The sequence below is a fragment of the Tauraco erythrolophus genome, chromosome 28, assembly GCF_009769465.1.
Source record: "Tauraco erythrolophus isolate bTauEry1 chromosome 28, bTauEry1.pri, whole genome shotgun sequence".
Taxonomy (NCBI): domain Eukaryota; kingdom Metazoa; phylum Chordata; class Aves; order Musophagiformes; family Musophagidae; genus Tauraco; species Tauraco erythrolophus.
Genome location: NC_141492.1, coordinates 80,310 through 92,511, shown reverse-complemented (window position 1 = coordinate 92,511; position 12,202 = coordinate 80,310). Strand labels below are relative to the sequence as shown.

The 12,202-nt window shown below is 47.1% G+C and overlaps 3 protein-coding genes across 3 annotated transcripts in view; 2 read left to right on the top strand and 1 right to left on the bottom strand.

The window, feature by feature from the left end:
- Positions 1-1,966, bottom strand: part of SPPL2B (signal peptide peptidase like 2B) — a 40,033-nt gene extending 38,067 nt beyond the window's left edge. The window contains 1 exon segment of the mRNA XM_086627486.1: positions 1,910-1,966. Within this exon segment, the coding sequence (XP_086483612.1) occupies positions 1,910-1,966 (57 nt within the window).
- Positions 1,967-2,099: 133 nt separating this feature from the next.
- LSM7 (LSM7 homolog, U6 small nuclear RNA and mRNA degradation associated) lies at positions 2,100-6,262 on the top strand. Its single transcript, XM_086627797.1, has 4 exons — positions 2,100-2,167; positions 2,422-2,512; positions 3,943-4,014; positions 5,164-6,262. The coding sequence occupies exons 1-4, from the start codon at positions 2,132-2,134 to the stop codon at positions 5,304-5,306; spliced, it is 342 nt and encodes a 113-aa protein (XP_086483923.1). The 5' UTR covers positions 2,100-2,131; the 3' UTR covers positions 5,307-6,262.
- Positions 6,263-8,255: 1,993 nt separating this feature from the next.
- LOC104370446 (kelch-like protein 23) lies at positions 8,256-10,978 on the top strand. The gene is made up of 3 exons (XM_009983558.2): positions 8,256-9,253; positions 9,966-10,377; positions 10,591-10,978. The coding sequence occupies exons 1-3, from the start codon at positions 8,332-8,334 to the stop codon at positions 10,901-10,903; spliced, it is 1,647 nt and encodes a 548-aa protein (XP_009981860.2). The 5' UTR covers positions 8,256-8,331; the 3' UTR covers positions 10,904-10,978.
- The last annotated feature ends 1,224 nt before the right edge of the window (positions 10,979-12,202 follow it).

Genomic DNA, 12,202 nt, shown 5'->3' with positions numbered 1-12,202 from the left:
TGAAAAGCAAGGACTCAGATACCAAAGCAAGACTTAAGTGCAAACTGTACTTGGATCTATAAGATCACACCTCTCTTCAGGTGTTCCCGGGTGAGGACCCAGATTTGGGAGAGCCATGCTTCACTAGCCAAGCTGTTCCTTCTCCCTATACAAATCAGAGTTTAAAAGCAAATGTGGACACCATCTGTCCCTGCCCAGGGAAAAAAAAATAATAATCCTGTTATCCTATCTCAAGGAGCAAGACAAAGACATATTCCAAACATGACCAACAGCACTAAGACAAGAGTAAACCACTGATAATGAGTAACTGCTGATGCACAGCAAATGCACACAACAGCTCATTGTGAGAGCTGTCAGCTTTGTCCCCCAGAATAACCCTGTCCATCAGTCACTGGTGTGCCACAGTAGTACGAGTGCATCAGAGCACCCCTCTCTGCCTCAGCTGAGGATGATGTGCTACCTAAAACCACACCGATGAGCGCAAATACAAGAGGTGTAGCATTGCAAAATATGAGGTATTCAAACAAATTTTAGATGAGCCAGCTTGGCTAACAGAAACATATTAGCAGCACACAGTAGATTCACTTTTTGCTGCTGCAGCCTGTTTCAGCACTCTGGCCAGCCTGCTCAAAGCTTGCTCACACTATTCCACTGCACGAACGTACTAAATGACTTGCTTACAAAAAGGAAACGTGCTGCAATGCATGGAGCTGAAGCCAAGACCTCTAAGTATCCACGAGCGGACTATCTCACCTGCTACCTTTCTACACTGATGTGCTCAGCTTTTCCAGACTGATGGATTGAACTTGATCCACACCAGTCCTTAACCCATTTTTGCATCTTATTAACTTGCGGGGCCTATGCTGGCTCTACCAGTCCACTTGAAGCATTAACAGAGATGCCAAAACGTACAGGACATGTGGGGAATAAGGAAGGGATGATGCAGAAATAAAAAAAGAAGCAGCAACCAAACCATATCACTGGCAAGGAATCAGTAAGGAGACAGGTATGCAAGTCAGAAAAATTACACTGTCATGTTAAGATGTTACACCAACAACACCCAAAAAGATGTAGTATCCTCCAAACTACCTAAAATAAACAGTTAATAACTTTAGATGACACTGGAACATTTTCAGACACAAAAAGCCTGAACTTAAAATACAAAAGCTACGTACCATGCCATGCGATACGCAAAAGCCTACTGTCCTGTATCAGGATTACATGCCTAGTTTGTCACACCCTTACCGTTTATTCCACAGAATTTGTCAGCGCTGCAAGGAATGAGAATGCGAGCCTCAAGACAGGCCATGGGGTCAGGTTTAGCAGAAATCCCTTTTCTCTTTCTGCTAGCTGCTTTTTCAGGAGTCTGCCAGTCGGGACGGACCCACAGCCCGGAGCCGTCCCTGCCGCGCCGATCCAGCCCCCGCCCCCACGCCGGCCCGCGCGCCATTCCCGCAGGACCGCCCGGAGAAGGCGCCCGGCCCGACAGGGATCCGGTGTCTGAAGAACCGCGCGGACCGCGCTGTCACCTCCGGAAAGGACAGAATCCAGCCCAAACCCGGCCGGCCCCGAGCACACACACACAGGCGATGCCAAACCGAGAAGGACGCGCAGCGCAGCAGCGGGGCGCAGCCCGAGCAGGAACGACACCGTCTGTCCTCCCGACAGGGCGGGCCGCGGCCGGGCCACCGACAGCCCGCGGCGAGCCCGCCTCCCGCACGGCGGCCGCGGCACCCGCTACCGCCGCCTCGCTATACCGTTCCAGGCGGCTCTCGGACCGCGGCGCACCGTCCGGCCGACACCACCAGCGCCACAGGGCACGCCGGGGCGCCGGGCCGGCACCCGGCTCCGCCCGGCCGCTGCCCCATCCCGCAGGGAAGGAGCCGCCGGGGGACGCGCAGCCGCTCACCTGCGGCAGCAGATGCAGCAGCAGCCAGACGCGGAGCCGGGCCCGCCGCGCCGCCATACCGGGCCCGCCGCGCCGCCACCCGCTTCGCTTCCGGCCGGGCCAGGCCAGGCCCCTTCCGCCCCGGGGGAACCCGCGCCCCGCCCCGGAAGTACCGCCCCGCGCGCGTGAGCCGCCTAAGGGCTTCGCCGGGGCGGGACGTCACTTCTGGCAGCGGCGAATGAAATGGCGAGCGGCGGCGGCGGCGCGGGCAAGATGGCGGTGAGGCGCGGGGCTTCCGCGGGCGCGCGGCCGTGCGTGAGGAGGCGATCGCGGCCGCCCGGGGAGGGCCGGGCCGGGGGGCGCGGTGGCGGCCGGGCCGGTCCCGGTCCCGGTGCCGGTGGCGGTTCCGCTGTCTCTGTGCCCCGCGGCCGCGGCGCGAACGGCGCGGTGGCACAAAGCGCCGTGTGTGCGCGGGGGCAGGGCCGGGTGGCGGGAGCGCTCCGTGCCGCGCCGACTGCCTCTGCTCCCCCCAGGACAAGGAGAAGAAGAAGAAGGAGAGTATCCTGGATCTCTCCAAGTACATCGACAAAACGATCCGAGTGAAATTCCAGGGCGGGAGAGAAGGTGAGCGGCGCGCGGGGCAGGGCGCGTGCACGCCGCGGCTCGGTGCTTTTCCTCCTCGCGCGCGCGCTGCGGCCACGGCGCTTCCCGGGAACGCTGCTGAGCAGCCGGTCCGCTCGCGTGTCGCGCGTTGCTGTGCCGGGGTGACCCTCCCCTCCTTTAGCTTTTCCATCCGTCCCCTGGCCGCAATTCAATTAATCTTTGTTTCGTCCGTGCGCTTGTCTTCCGTCTTCCTCGGTTAATTGTCTTCAGCCGGTTGGTGCCCGTCGCTGTGTTGTCGCATCGCAGGGGGCACTTGGAGCAGCAACGAAACGTGTATGGGTGTTGCAGTTACCCCCGTCGCCCCTTTTCGCAGCGAGTGGTACGGACTGGAGTTCGCAGATTGCTTTGATAGATTTCACCGTGTCTTCATCGCTTTCTGGGCTCTTATGTCCTTCCTTCCCCCCTTACCTGCTCCCGTGCCGTACCCACGGCCGGCCCGCTGCAGCTGGCAGTGCCACCTGCACACCAGGTGACATTTAACAGTGGGCTGCGTGGGAGATGCTCGGCAGAAGCTTGTACAAAGCAAATGCAATTTGCTTTTAAAAATCTCTTTTAAAGCTCTGCTGGCGTGTGATGCTTACAAGGTTTTGGAAGTTACTCGGTCTCCTTCTTACAGGGTTTGGGTTTTGTTTGGTTTTGTTTTTCAGTAGTTTTGGGGCAGTTGACAATTCCACTGAATCTATTGGTTTAGATTTTCTTCTCAAAGAATTCATACCAAGTTCCTTTATGATCTTCGTAGAACACCTGGGATTGTAAGAGTCTCTTCTTTGATTTGGGCTGTTAGCAAGGATAGTGATGCTGTAATCAACAAGTATTTTTTGAACTGGGAGATCATTCTGTGTAGTCTTGGGATTTATTTAGTCTTCTGTTTTAGGACAAAGCATTTGTCTGCAGTGCATTCCTATGAAGGCAGTGCTTATGCTAAAGAGATTATGGCCCAGGAGGGCACCTGGAAGATGGATTTTCTGAGGAAAACACTTCAAAATGTTACAGTCTTGCCTCATATTTTGCCATACCCCTTCATCAATTGCTTTTGGGGTTGGTTTGGTTGGGTTTTGTTAGTGTGGGTTTTTTTATTTGGTGTGACTTGTGTTCATTTGTTATGCGGCAGTATTCTTAAAATGCCCCTGAAATGGGCTGAAAACAAAAACGTTAGTTTCTTCAGAGTGTTTTGAAGAATTGGTTGAAAAATTTGTAAGTTTCAATTGGTACAACACAAACCGGGTTCTCATGCATTTGCACTTTGATAAAGATTTGTTTAATATCTCTGATCTCATTTGCTTGAAGGAGGGAACGGAGCTGGAGAACAGGATGTGTCCCTCCCGCAGTCTTGTGTTGCTGTATCCTTGGGTTTGGTCTGTAATCATTGTTTTGTGTGTGCTCTTCAATAGCGAGTGGTGTCCTGAAAGGATTTGACCCTCTTCTGAACCTTGTGCTTGATGGTACCATTGAATACATGCGAGGTAAGTAATATGCTGTCTGTGTAAAGCTTCCCCCCCTCCAGAAAAAAAAAAAATTTCTTAACAGAAATCATACAGCACTGTGAGTGAATAACCAGAAACTGCAGGTAGACATCATCCAAACTGAGACGTGTTTGTGATAACTAAGTTGTAAAGAAAAGGGGTAAAATAGCAGAAGTTAGATTAAGCATGTTCCCTGTTTTAGAACGTTCCTGGTGGTCCTTGCTGGAGCTCCTCCATAACTCATTCAGTGCTCTTCTCCTCTAGAGCTCGAATGAAGTAGTGTGTCTCCCTGCAGATAAGTCAGTTGCCTTCGGCTTTGTTCGTACCGCTGGCTCAGCGAGAGCTGGTATCTCGCTGTCTTAACCTCTCCTGTAAATGCCATCTTTGCATTTCTGTGGACGTAAAGCCTTCTATAGCTTACAGCTAACAGAGCTGTAGGGTTTTTTCTTATTATTTGTTTCTTTTTAACATCCAAGGATAAGTACTCCCATTTCCCTTTTTTCTCTCTGGAACAAAATTTATCATGCGATAGAACAGCACTTTTGAAGAGCATTCTCTTGCCTGCTTATGAGGAAGCACCTAAGGCTTTGATTTTGCTCTTAGAAGGGAGTTTTAAAAGATGAGCATAGTGCATTTTTATGAAATATATTGGCATCTCGAGGAGGGTAGAATTGGCTGTTACTGTCTTAAGTGTTTGTCTCCATCCACAGCCTTGTTTGGCTTGGTCTGAGAATGGACCGGTGCATTCTGAAGTCAAGGTCTTTCTCTGATTCACGTTGGTCCCAAAATGTTTGTCTATAATGGCATTTGAAAGGAGATCAGGAGTTTTTTTACATACTTGTATGTATGTTTTTGGTTGGATAAATGAAGGGGCCTTTGAATTCCTTGGAAGATATATGTGCTGCTTTGCATACAGAGCAAAGTTCTTCATTGCTTACTGTGGCATGTGCTACTTTGACAAATTAGTAAATCAGTAGTGTCTTGGAAGACATCAGATATTACTTCTGTATCACTTTCATAGTCCATACGTTCAATAAAACAATGCAGAGACGCATGGAAAAACCCTGTATGTCTGTGCCTTTTGAAGCTGGTGGAATTTGGTTTCTTTTCCTTTTGTTGCCATTCTAACTGTGGATTTCTGCTTTTCAGATCCAGATGATCAATACAAATTAACAGAAGACACACGTCAGCTGGGACTTGTGGTTTGCAGAGGGACTTCTGTGGTTCTCATTTGTCCACAGGATGGAATGGAAGCTATTCCAAACCCTTTCATTCAGCAGCAAGATGGCTAATGCTTTCTTTTGATTGTCCCTGAAGACTTCAAGGGTGCAAATCATCTGAGAAGATTATCAGTGTGTGAGAAGCTTCCTGTTTTGGGGGAGGAGATTGAGTGTGTATTTGTTAGTGTGAGAGAACAGTCAACTTTTGTTTTTGTGGCTTTTCGTAAATGATGAGAGGATTGGGCATGGTGTGTAAGAAGTAAGTTCTGATTTTTTTTTTTTAATTTCCTTTTTCACACCAAATAAATGTGTAACTACATCGTTTAGAGCTGACAAGAGAGAATATATTGTCATGGAGTTGTCTGAGACCCTCTTCATCTTGAGAGTTTTGAAACAACCACGCAAAATTAGTAAAGAATGCCCTGAATATTGGTTATATTATTTACGTTTTTAAATACATTTAAAATGTATTTGATCTAAAGCCTAAATACATTAGAACACGTTTTCCTTCCTCTTAGATGTCAGTACTCAGCTGGGAAGCATTGTGTTGTAGTTTTCCTGCTGTTCAGTCTCTTTTGCCTGTTTGGTCCAGTGCATGCAGGAAAATTACTTTCCTTGTATAGTACCTTGTCATCACCTTTACGAGCTACGTAGCTAAGAAGATCTTTTCTAGCACTTGTTCCAGATCTTGTGGACTCTGATCTGTGTATGAGAAGGCTCCTGCATTTCTACAGACCAACTTCTAGGATGATTCTTGGCTGAGTGACATGAACTTTACAGAAGTATCTATTCTATACTTGGAATTTTAGGGGAGGAATATCTAAGATCCTAATGTTCGATCGTAGGCAGTGTCTGGAAATACTGCATATTTTTATATTGTAGCTATCCACTTGTGGTTCTGCTTGTTATAACTTGATTTGTAAGTAAACATTTTTTATTTCTTTTATACTGCAGAAATACCAAGATTTGAGTAGCTTTGAGTGAATAAATACAAATTAATCTGTTCATAAAATGTCTGGTTTTTAGTCTGAAAGAGTGCTCTGCAGCTGACATTGCAGTTCTCCACAGCTGTAAATCTAAATGAAATTTGTTCAGCAGTTGGATAAACACAGCAAAATTGAGAGGGACCAAATCAGAAGCTGTGCTCTACTCTTAAGACAGGAAATTGATGAGAAATGACTGAGAGCATTTGGTCCCCTTCCTGCGGACTCGTGCATTTCTGTTAGGCATTTTAAAGACTATCTTTAAGTGGATCTTACATATCCACATATATAGTAGTGGATATGTGCCTGTAGGCTTCTGCCACCTGCTTTTCCAGAGGCCCCTTTATGAGGAGGCTGTGACGGAGTAAATTGTTTTGGTGGCAGCAGCAGTCTTGTTCCTAGAGGTTGTTAAGAAAACATGCCAGGGACAGGTTGTATTGGCTGTTCTTTTTGGTAACAGCACCGTACTCCCATCTGTAGCCTTTCCTGGGTCAGCTCTGAAATGGATGGGGACTTGAAGTAAGTAAATTCTAGCTCAGTGTATCTGCCTTTTCCAGAAGGCTGTGAAACTAGACACCAGTTGTCTTGTGTGGCATATTGCCTGTGTGCTGGTTTTTAATCTCCCAGGAGTTCATTCTTTGAGCGCTTCACAGAGCAATCTGTAGAGTCATGCTCCTTCCAGTATAATTTTTTTTTTCTAACACTCCAAATCTTGTTCTTCATGCAATTGCACAATTCAAAAGAGGCTCCTTAGAGTGTTTGGAGCAGAATTTGCTCACCTTCAGCCTGAGTAGAGACTTGAACTGTCCCTTAGGTGGGAGTGATTGCTGGTTGTCGATGCCAATAACATGCTGCACCATCTCTGCACTCTGTTTTCTGAGTGTAGCGTCAGAAACAGACCTGTTGAAGCACTTTTAAGTGGATTCCAGGCTGTAGATGCAGAGGGTACAGAGAGACCTGCCTCAAGTCCTGTGTCAAGTGCATAAACTGGAGAGGGGTGTGTTTCCAGCATTTCCTGCTCAGTCTTCATTGCAGGATATGTGGCTTTCTGCAACCCAGAAGTCTTTCCTGCAGTAAAGACTGGGTTGTATTTGGAGGTCAAGTACCTGAAAATAAGAATATGAAAATAATAACTAAATTTTAAATGTGTGTATACTTTTCTATTGGTTTTATTCCTAAATGTGACTCTATAAAACCATTTGTAACAGCAGTTTTGCAGAAGCTTCTTCTGGAAACGCAGGAGGGAACTTCCGGGGTAAAAAAGGTGCTCTTGATCCAGATAGCACTATTTGACTTGCTGAACTCCACCGAGAAATGGGACTGCGTCTTGCTGGAATGGGCTATTTGGGATATGGGGCACTAGTTCGAGTTCACTATGCAAATTTCTCCACTTAATAGCTTGGTCAAACACTTTGGAAAAATTCACTGTGTGGAATCAGTGAGCTGTTGCTTGTACTATGGCTGTATTTAGTGCGTTGAGATTGAGGATGACCAAATATGTGCAGCCATCTGGGTTTGAATGGGGGCTTATTTCTTCCCCCCCATCTCTTTACTAAAGTATAAAGTTAAATATATACTAAATACTGCAAGCAAACTGGAATTTGATACTGAACTTGAACTGATGAAGGATGGGGCTTTGGGGAAACCAGTGTTTTTTCCCAGGAGTTCTCAAGCTTTCCTATATTTTTGATTTGCAGAAGTGAAAAGTATTGTACTGGGTACTTTTTTACAAATGGGCTCAGTGTTATTCTACAGCTTCTTGGTGTTTAGTCAGTGCTTAGGAAGGTTTTGGTTGATTCTCCTCTTTCCTTCTCGTAGTCCAGGCTCTTTGCTTGGCTAACTGCCCCCCTAATTTCATGTGGTCTTACCTGGCTAAGGTAGATGCCAATTAAATCTGTGGGTTTTTTGGTTGTACAGCTCTCCTGCTATTGCTGCTCTGAAAGTTGCAGAAAACACTGAAGAGCAAAGCAGGAGGGTAGAAAGCATACTCTATTTTTAGGACAAGATTGGCTTATCTTGTATTTATCCTAGGGGGATAATGTTTCCAGAGACCTCACATGAGTAAAGGCTGCATAAGGGCTGAGTTAATTTTAACTGCCTGACAGTCAACAAGCATGGAGCCTGCACAAGAACCAGAGGAGCTGGGACCTCAGACAGAAATGGTTGCAGACACAATTCTTGAGGTTGGAGAGAGACTCTTTCAGGTCAGCCGTAGGGTACTTTCAGTACACAGTCGTTATTTTGAAGCCATGTTTTTTGGGGGGGCAAGAGAGAGCTCTGAACACCACATAGTGATAAGAGGGATTGATGCAGTGTCTTTTCAGGCACTACTTGAGTTCACTCGCACAGCCCAAGTGCTTATAGGTGAAGAAAACGTGACCAGCTTACTGGAAACTGCTGACTTTTTCCAGTTTGACAAGGTGAAACTGTTGTGTGAGAAATTTCTGGAGAGAAAGCTGCATGTTTCCAACTGCCTCGGCCTGATGACCTACTCACAGCACTTTGCCTTCATAGAACTGTATGTGCCTGCTATGAATGTGGCTCTCACTCACTGGGGGGATGTGATGTGCCAGGAAGAATTTAAGGCGCTGCCCAAGGAAATGCTGATGCAGCTCCTGAAAAGTGATGACCTCTTTGTTTCGCGAGAAGATGTGGTTTTTGACAGTATTATGAGGTGGATAATGGAGGACCCAGCAGCAAGAGAGGAAGACTTTCTGGATTTGGTGGGCGAAGTCAGGGTCACTTTTCTGAGTTTGTCCTTCTTTGATATCTTGGTGAAACGCAGCAAGCGCCTTGGAGAGACAGATACCTTTTCCAGGCTAATAAAGAAGTTAGACAGCTGTCCTCCACCCAGCTGGCAAAATACAGAACTGTGTCCTTATGCTGGTCGGAGCTATGACACCTTATATGTGCTGGGAGGAAAGCATGACAAGGAACAGCAAGAACTATTTCTCTTTCAGCCTAAAACAGGGACCTGGCAGGCTTGTTCTCCACTGCAGCGCAGGAACCTCACCCAGTATGCAGTAGCAGCAGTAGGTAACTTGGAAGTGGAACCGAGCGAACGCAAACAGAGGTTGAGGCTTAGAGACTGAAGTGCAAGGAGTCAACTGCTTCTGTAAAACTGTGGTGTTCAGTGTTGCTGAAGCCTCGTTCATGTTTGTTTTCATACTTGTTCAAAGAATGCTTTTGTTTTCCTTCGTGCTGGGAATGTCAGACAAGGCTGTATCTCTCTTTTCATGTAAGAGAAACTATTGGACTCCTTACGTTAGCGTTGTCTGAAGCGAGTCTAATGACTTCGCTTTAAGCAGCATATTTTTTTGGCCTTCTCTTTCATGGTGGTTTTGACAAATGGTGACTTTTGGTTTATAGTTGCTGTTAAGTTAAACTTACTCATGGATCTTGTGAAATCTTCATGCTTGGAGGTTTTCAAGACAGCTCAGTACCATGGCTTCCCTTATCTAGTGCTGGTGGTAGGGTCATTTCAAGTGGGAGTTTGGACATGAGATCCCCAGAGGTTCTTTCCATAACTGTTCAAGAGCGGGAGCAGACTTGGAAGAACTTACTGCATTCTGTAGGCCCAGCATATCTGTGCAGATGAGCAATCAAATACTGCAAACCGATAGAGCAGTGATTTTCTCTGCTCATCTTGCTCCTCATCGGTATAGCCCAGGGAGGAACAAGAACCCGAGTTCTCAGGAGCAATTTTCAGCCATCATGTAACTGATACTTTTCTCTGCTGTCTTTCCAGGGAGCTTCCTTTTTGTGACAGGAGGATATTTCCGGGATGAGTTTGTGTGGTATAGTGTGGATTGGGTGCTTATCTACAATTGCTTGGGCAATAGCTGGCAGGAAGGGCCTGCCATGAAGAAGTCCCGCAATAGCCATTGTGCAGTAGGAGTAGGGCTCTACCTGTATGTGCTTGGAGGGAGCACAGATGAAGGGATAGTCTCAGCAGTGGAGCGCCTGGCTTTAATGGAGTCAGAGTGGGAAAGCATGAGTCCAATGGTTCAGCCTGTGGAGAGAGGAGATGCTGTCAGTGTGGGAACCAAGATCTACGTGGTCTGTGGCCTGGATGAAAATGGACATGTGTATGATGGAGTGCAAAGACTGAACACAGAGACGGACAGCTGGGATGTCATCTCATTCTCCCCGCTTCCAAGGTAAGAAATAACATTCTGGGATCTGGCAGGAGAAGAAAGGTTCTAGTGTTGGTCCTGCTCCAAGAAGAGGTTGGACTGGAGAAATCCAGAAGTCCTGTCCCACCAACACTTCCGTGATTCTGTTTAAACAGGACTCTTGATATGAGGACCAAGGTCACACTGAGTATTTTAAGGGCCAGATCTTTCTATTGATTCTGTTTCCTTCCCTCCCAGGTACGACCTCTGCATCACATCACTGAATGGTGCTCTGTACACCATAGGAGGGGGAGCTTTTCGATTTGATGTGGAGACAGATGAATGGACCCAGGTGGATGAGGAATGCTTGGCCCAGAAGTTCTTCATGGGATGCAGCACTGTGAATGGACGAATTTATCTCCTTGGACAGAGGAAGGGAAACAGTGCCCTTCCTGTTGTAGTACTCTTTGATCCTTACATTGATATGTGCCAGGTCATAGATAACAAACTTCCTTGTCCCCTTCCTATTCATGGATGTGTCTCTGTGCGAAGATTTGGTACATGGGCATGAGCGATGCCAGATCCAGCATAACCAAAAAGAAAAAAAATCATGTGCTTTACAGCTGATGGGAGTTAGATTGCATCAAGTTTGGTTCTGTGAAACCTTTTAATTTTGAAATAGATATGTTCCTTTGTAACTTTGTCTATTTTTTTTCTACCTGGCAAATGAACTCTTAAGCAAAAGGCAGTGGAGCCTTTGTGTCTACACAGAGGTTGCAGGTCATTAGTGGAAACAGTGGTCAGCATTGTTATGGTACATAGACTCCTCAGGGTTGATGCTAAATAAAGAACTGCTCTGACCTTTAACCTCTGTGGCTTTCAGTCCTTTGAGCAGCTGGGAGAGACAGGAAAGTCATTGCATCAGTGTTAGAAAATATTGTAAGAGTAAAATAATAAATCAAATGCATGTCAAGGGAGTCTCCAGCAACCAACCAAGCACTGCAGTCGAGCCATACCCAGTATCAGTATCATTTTAGCCTGAAATAAGCAAGTTTCCCAGGTTACATACTTATGGTTAAAATTACCTTTGTTCCAGGCTGGAGAGCACCACAGAAGGAGGGAGGCTATTCTGGATTTATGCATTCAGGTATGTGATGATAACTGTTTGCAAACTGGGGCACTTAAGAGTCTTGCTTCAATTTCTTTAGTCCCGTTTGGGTTCATTGCTGTACAGATGCAGAATAAAAGTCCCCATCTCGGAGCACTGAAACAAAGGTGCATGGAGCAGGGACCTGTGCGTAGCCTTAATTAAAGACTGTGTGTGAGGAAGAGAGTTTGATGGGCAGGACTGTGGACTTAGCACAGCAGAAGGGAATAGATCTCCAAGGGCACTCAGGCCTCCCAAGGATGGAGCAGCTGAGAGAACGGCTGCCACAAGAGTCCGCTTGACTGGATGGGAAGGGGAGAGTGCAGCAGCACCAACCTGCGAGGCTGTACTACAACGTTGCTGTCATTATGTTAGCAGTCTGTTCTTTGATGTGACACAGCAACAGTGAAAGGAACATGTATTTAAGAGAGTTCCTGAGCTGAATGATTATCATCTCGAGAGAATGGGTGAGGCCTTAAAACCCAAGAGGTGTTGGTGAAAAGCAACCCTGCTGCTGTGAGAACTGCGTCAGGATCGCAGCAGCTACTCTGCTCAGGCCTGCAAATGTGGAGCCCTCTCAGTCCAGACTGGCTTCCACTCCTTGACTTCTAGTCCATCCATCAGCCTCCAGCCAGGCTGTGGCATTGCCATCTCCATGGGCTGAGAGCAAAGCTGGCTCTTCCCCCCGTGATGAGGCGGGCAGCAGTGAAAGGCTGGGTCTGT

What these genes read in the sequence shown, in the direction of transcription:
- LSM7 (XM_086627797.1), top strand. Translation starts at nt 2,132, where the DNA reads ATGGCGAGCGGCGGCGGCGGCGCGGGCAAGATGGCG. An exon ending in GCGGCGCGGGCAAGATGGCG is followed by an intron (nt 2,168 to 2,421) that starts GTGAGGCGCGGG and finishes TGCTCCCCCCAG; the next exon opens with GACAAGGAGAAGAAGAAGAA. An exon ending in ATTCCAGGGCGGGAGAGAAG is followed by an intron (nt 2,513 to 3,942) that starts GTGAGCGGCGCG and finishes GCTCTTCAATAG; the next exon opens with CGAGTGGTGTCCTGAAAGGA.
- LOC104370446 (XM_009983558.2), top strand. Translation starts at nt 8,332, where the DNA reads ATGGAGCCTGCACAAGAACCAGAGGAGCTGGGACCTCAGACAGAAATG. An exon ending in GTATGCAGTAGCAGCAGTAG is followed by an intron (nt 9,254 to 9,965) that starts GTAACTTGGAAG and finishes CTGTCTTTCCAG; the next exon opens with GGAGCTTCCTTTTTGTGACA. An exon ending in TCATTCTCCCCGCTTCCAAG is followed by an intron (nt 10,378 to 10,590) that starts GTAAGAAATAAC and finishes CTTCCCTCCCAG; the next exon opens with GTACGACCTCTGCATCACAT.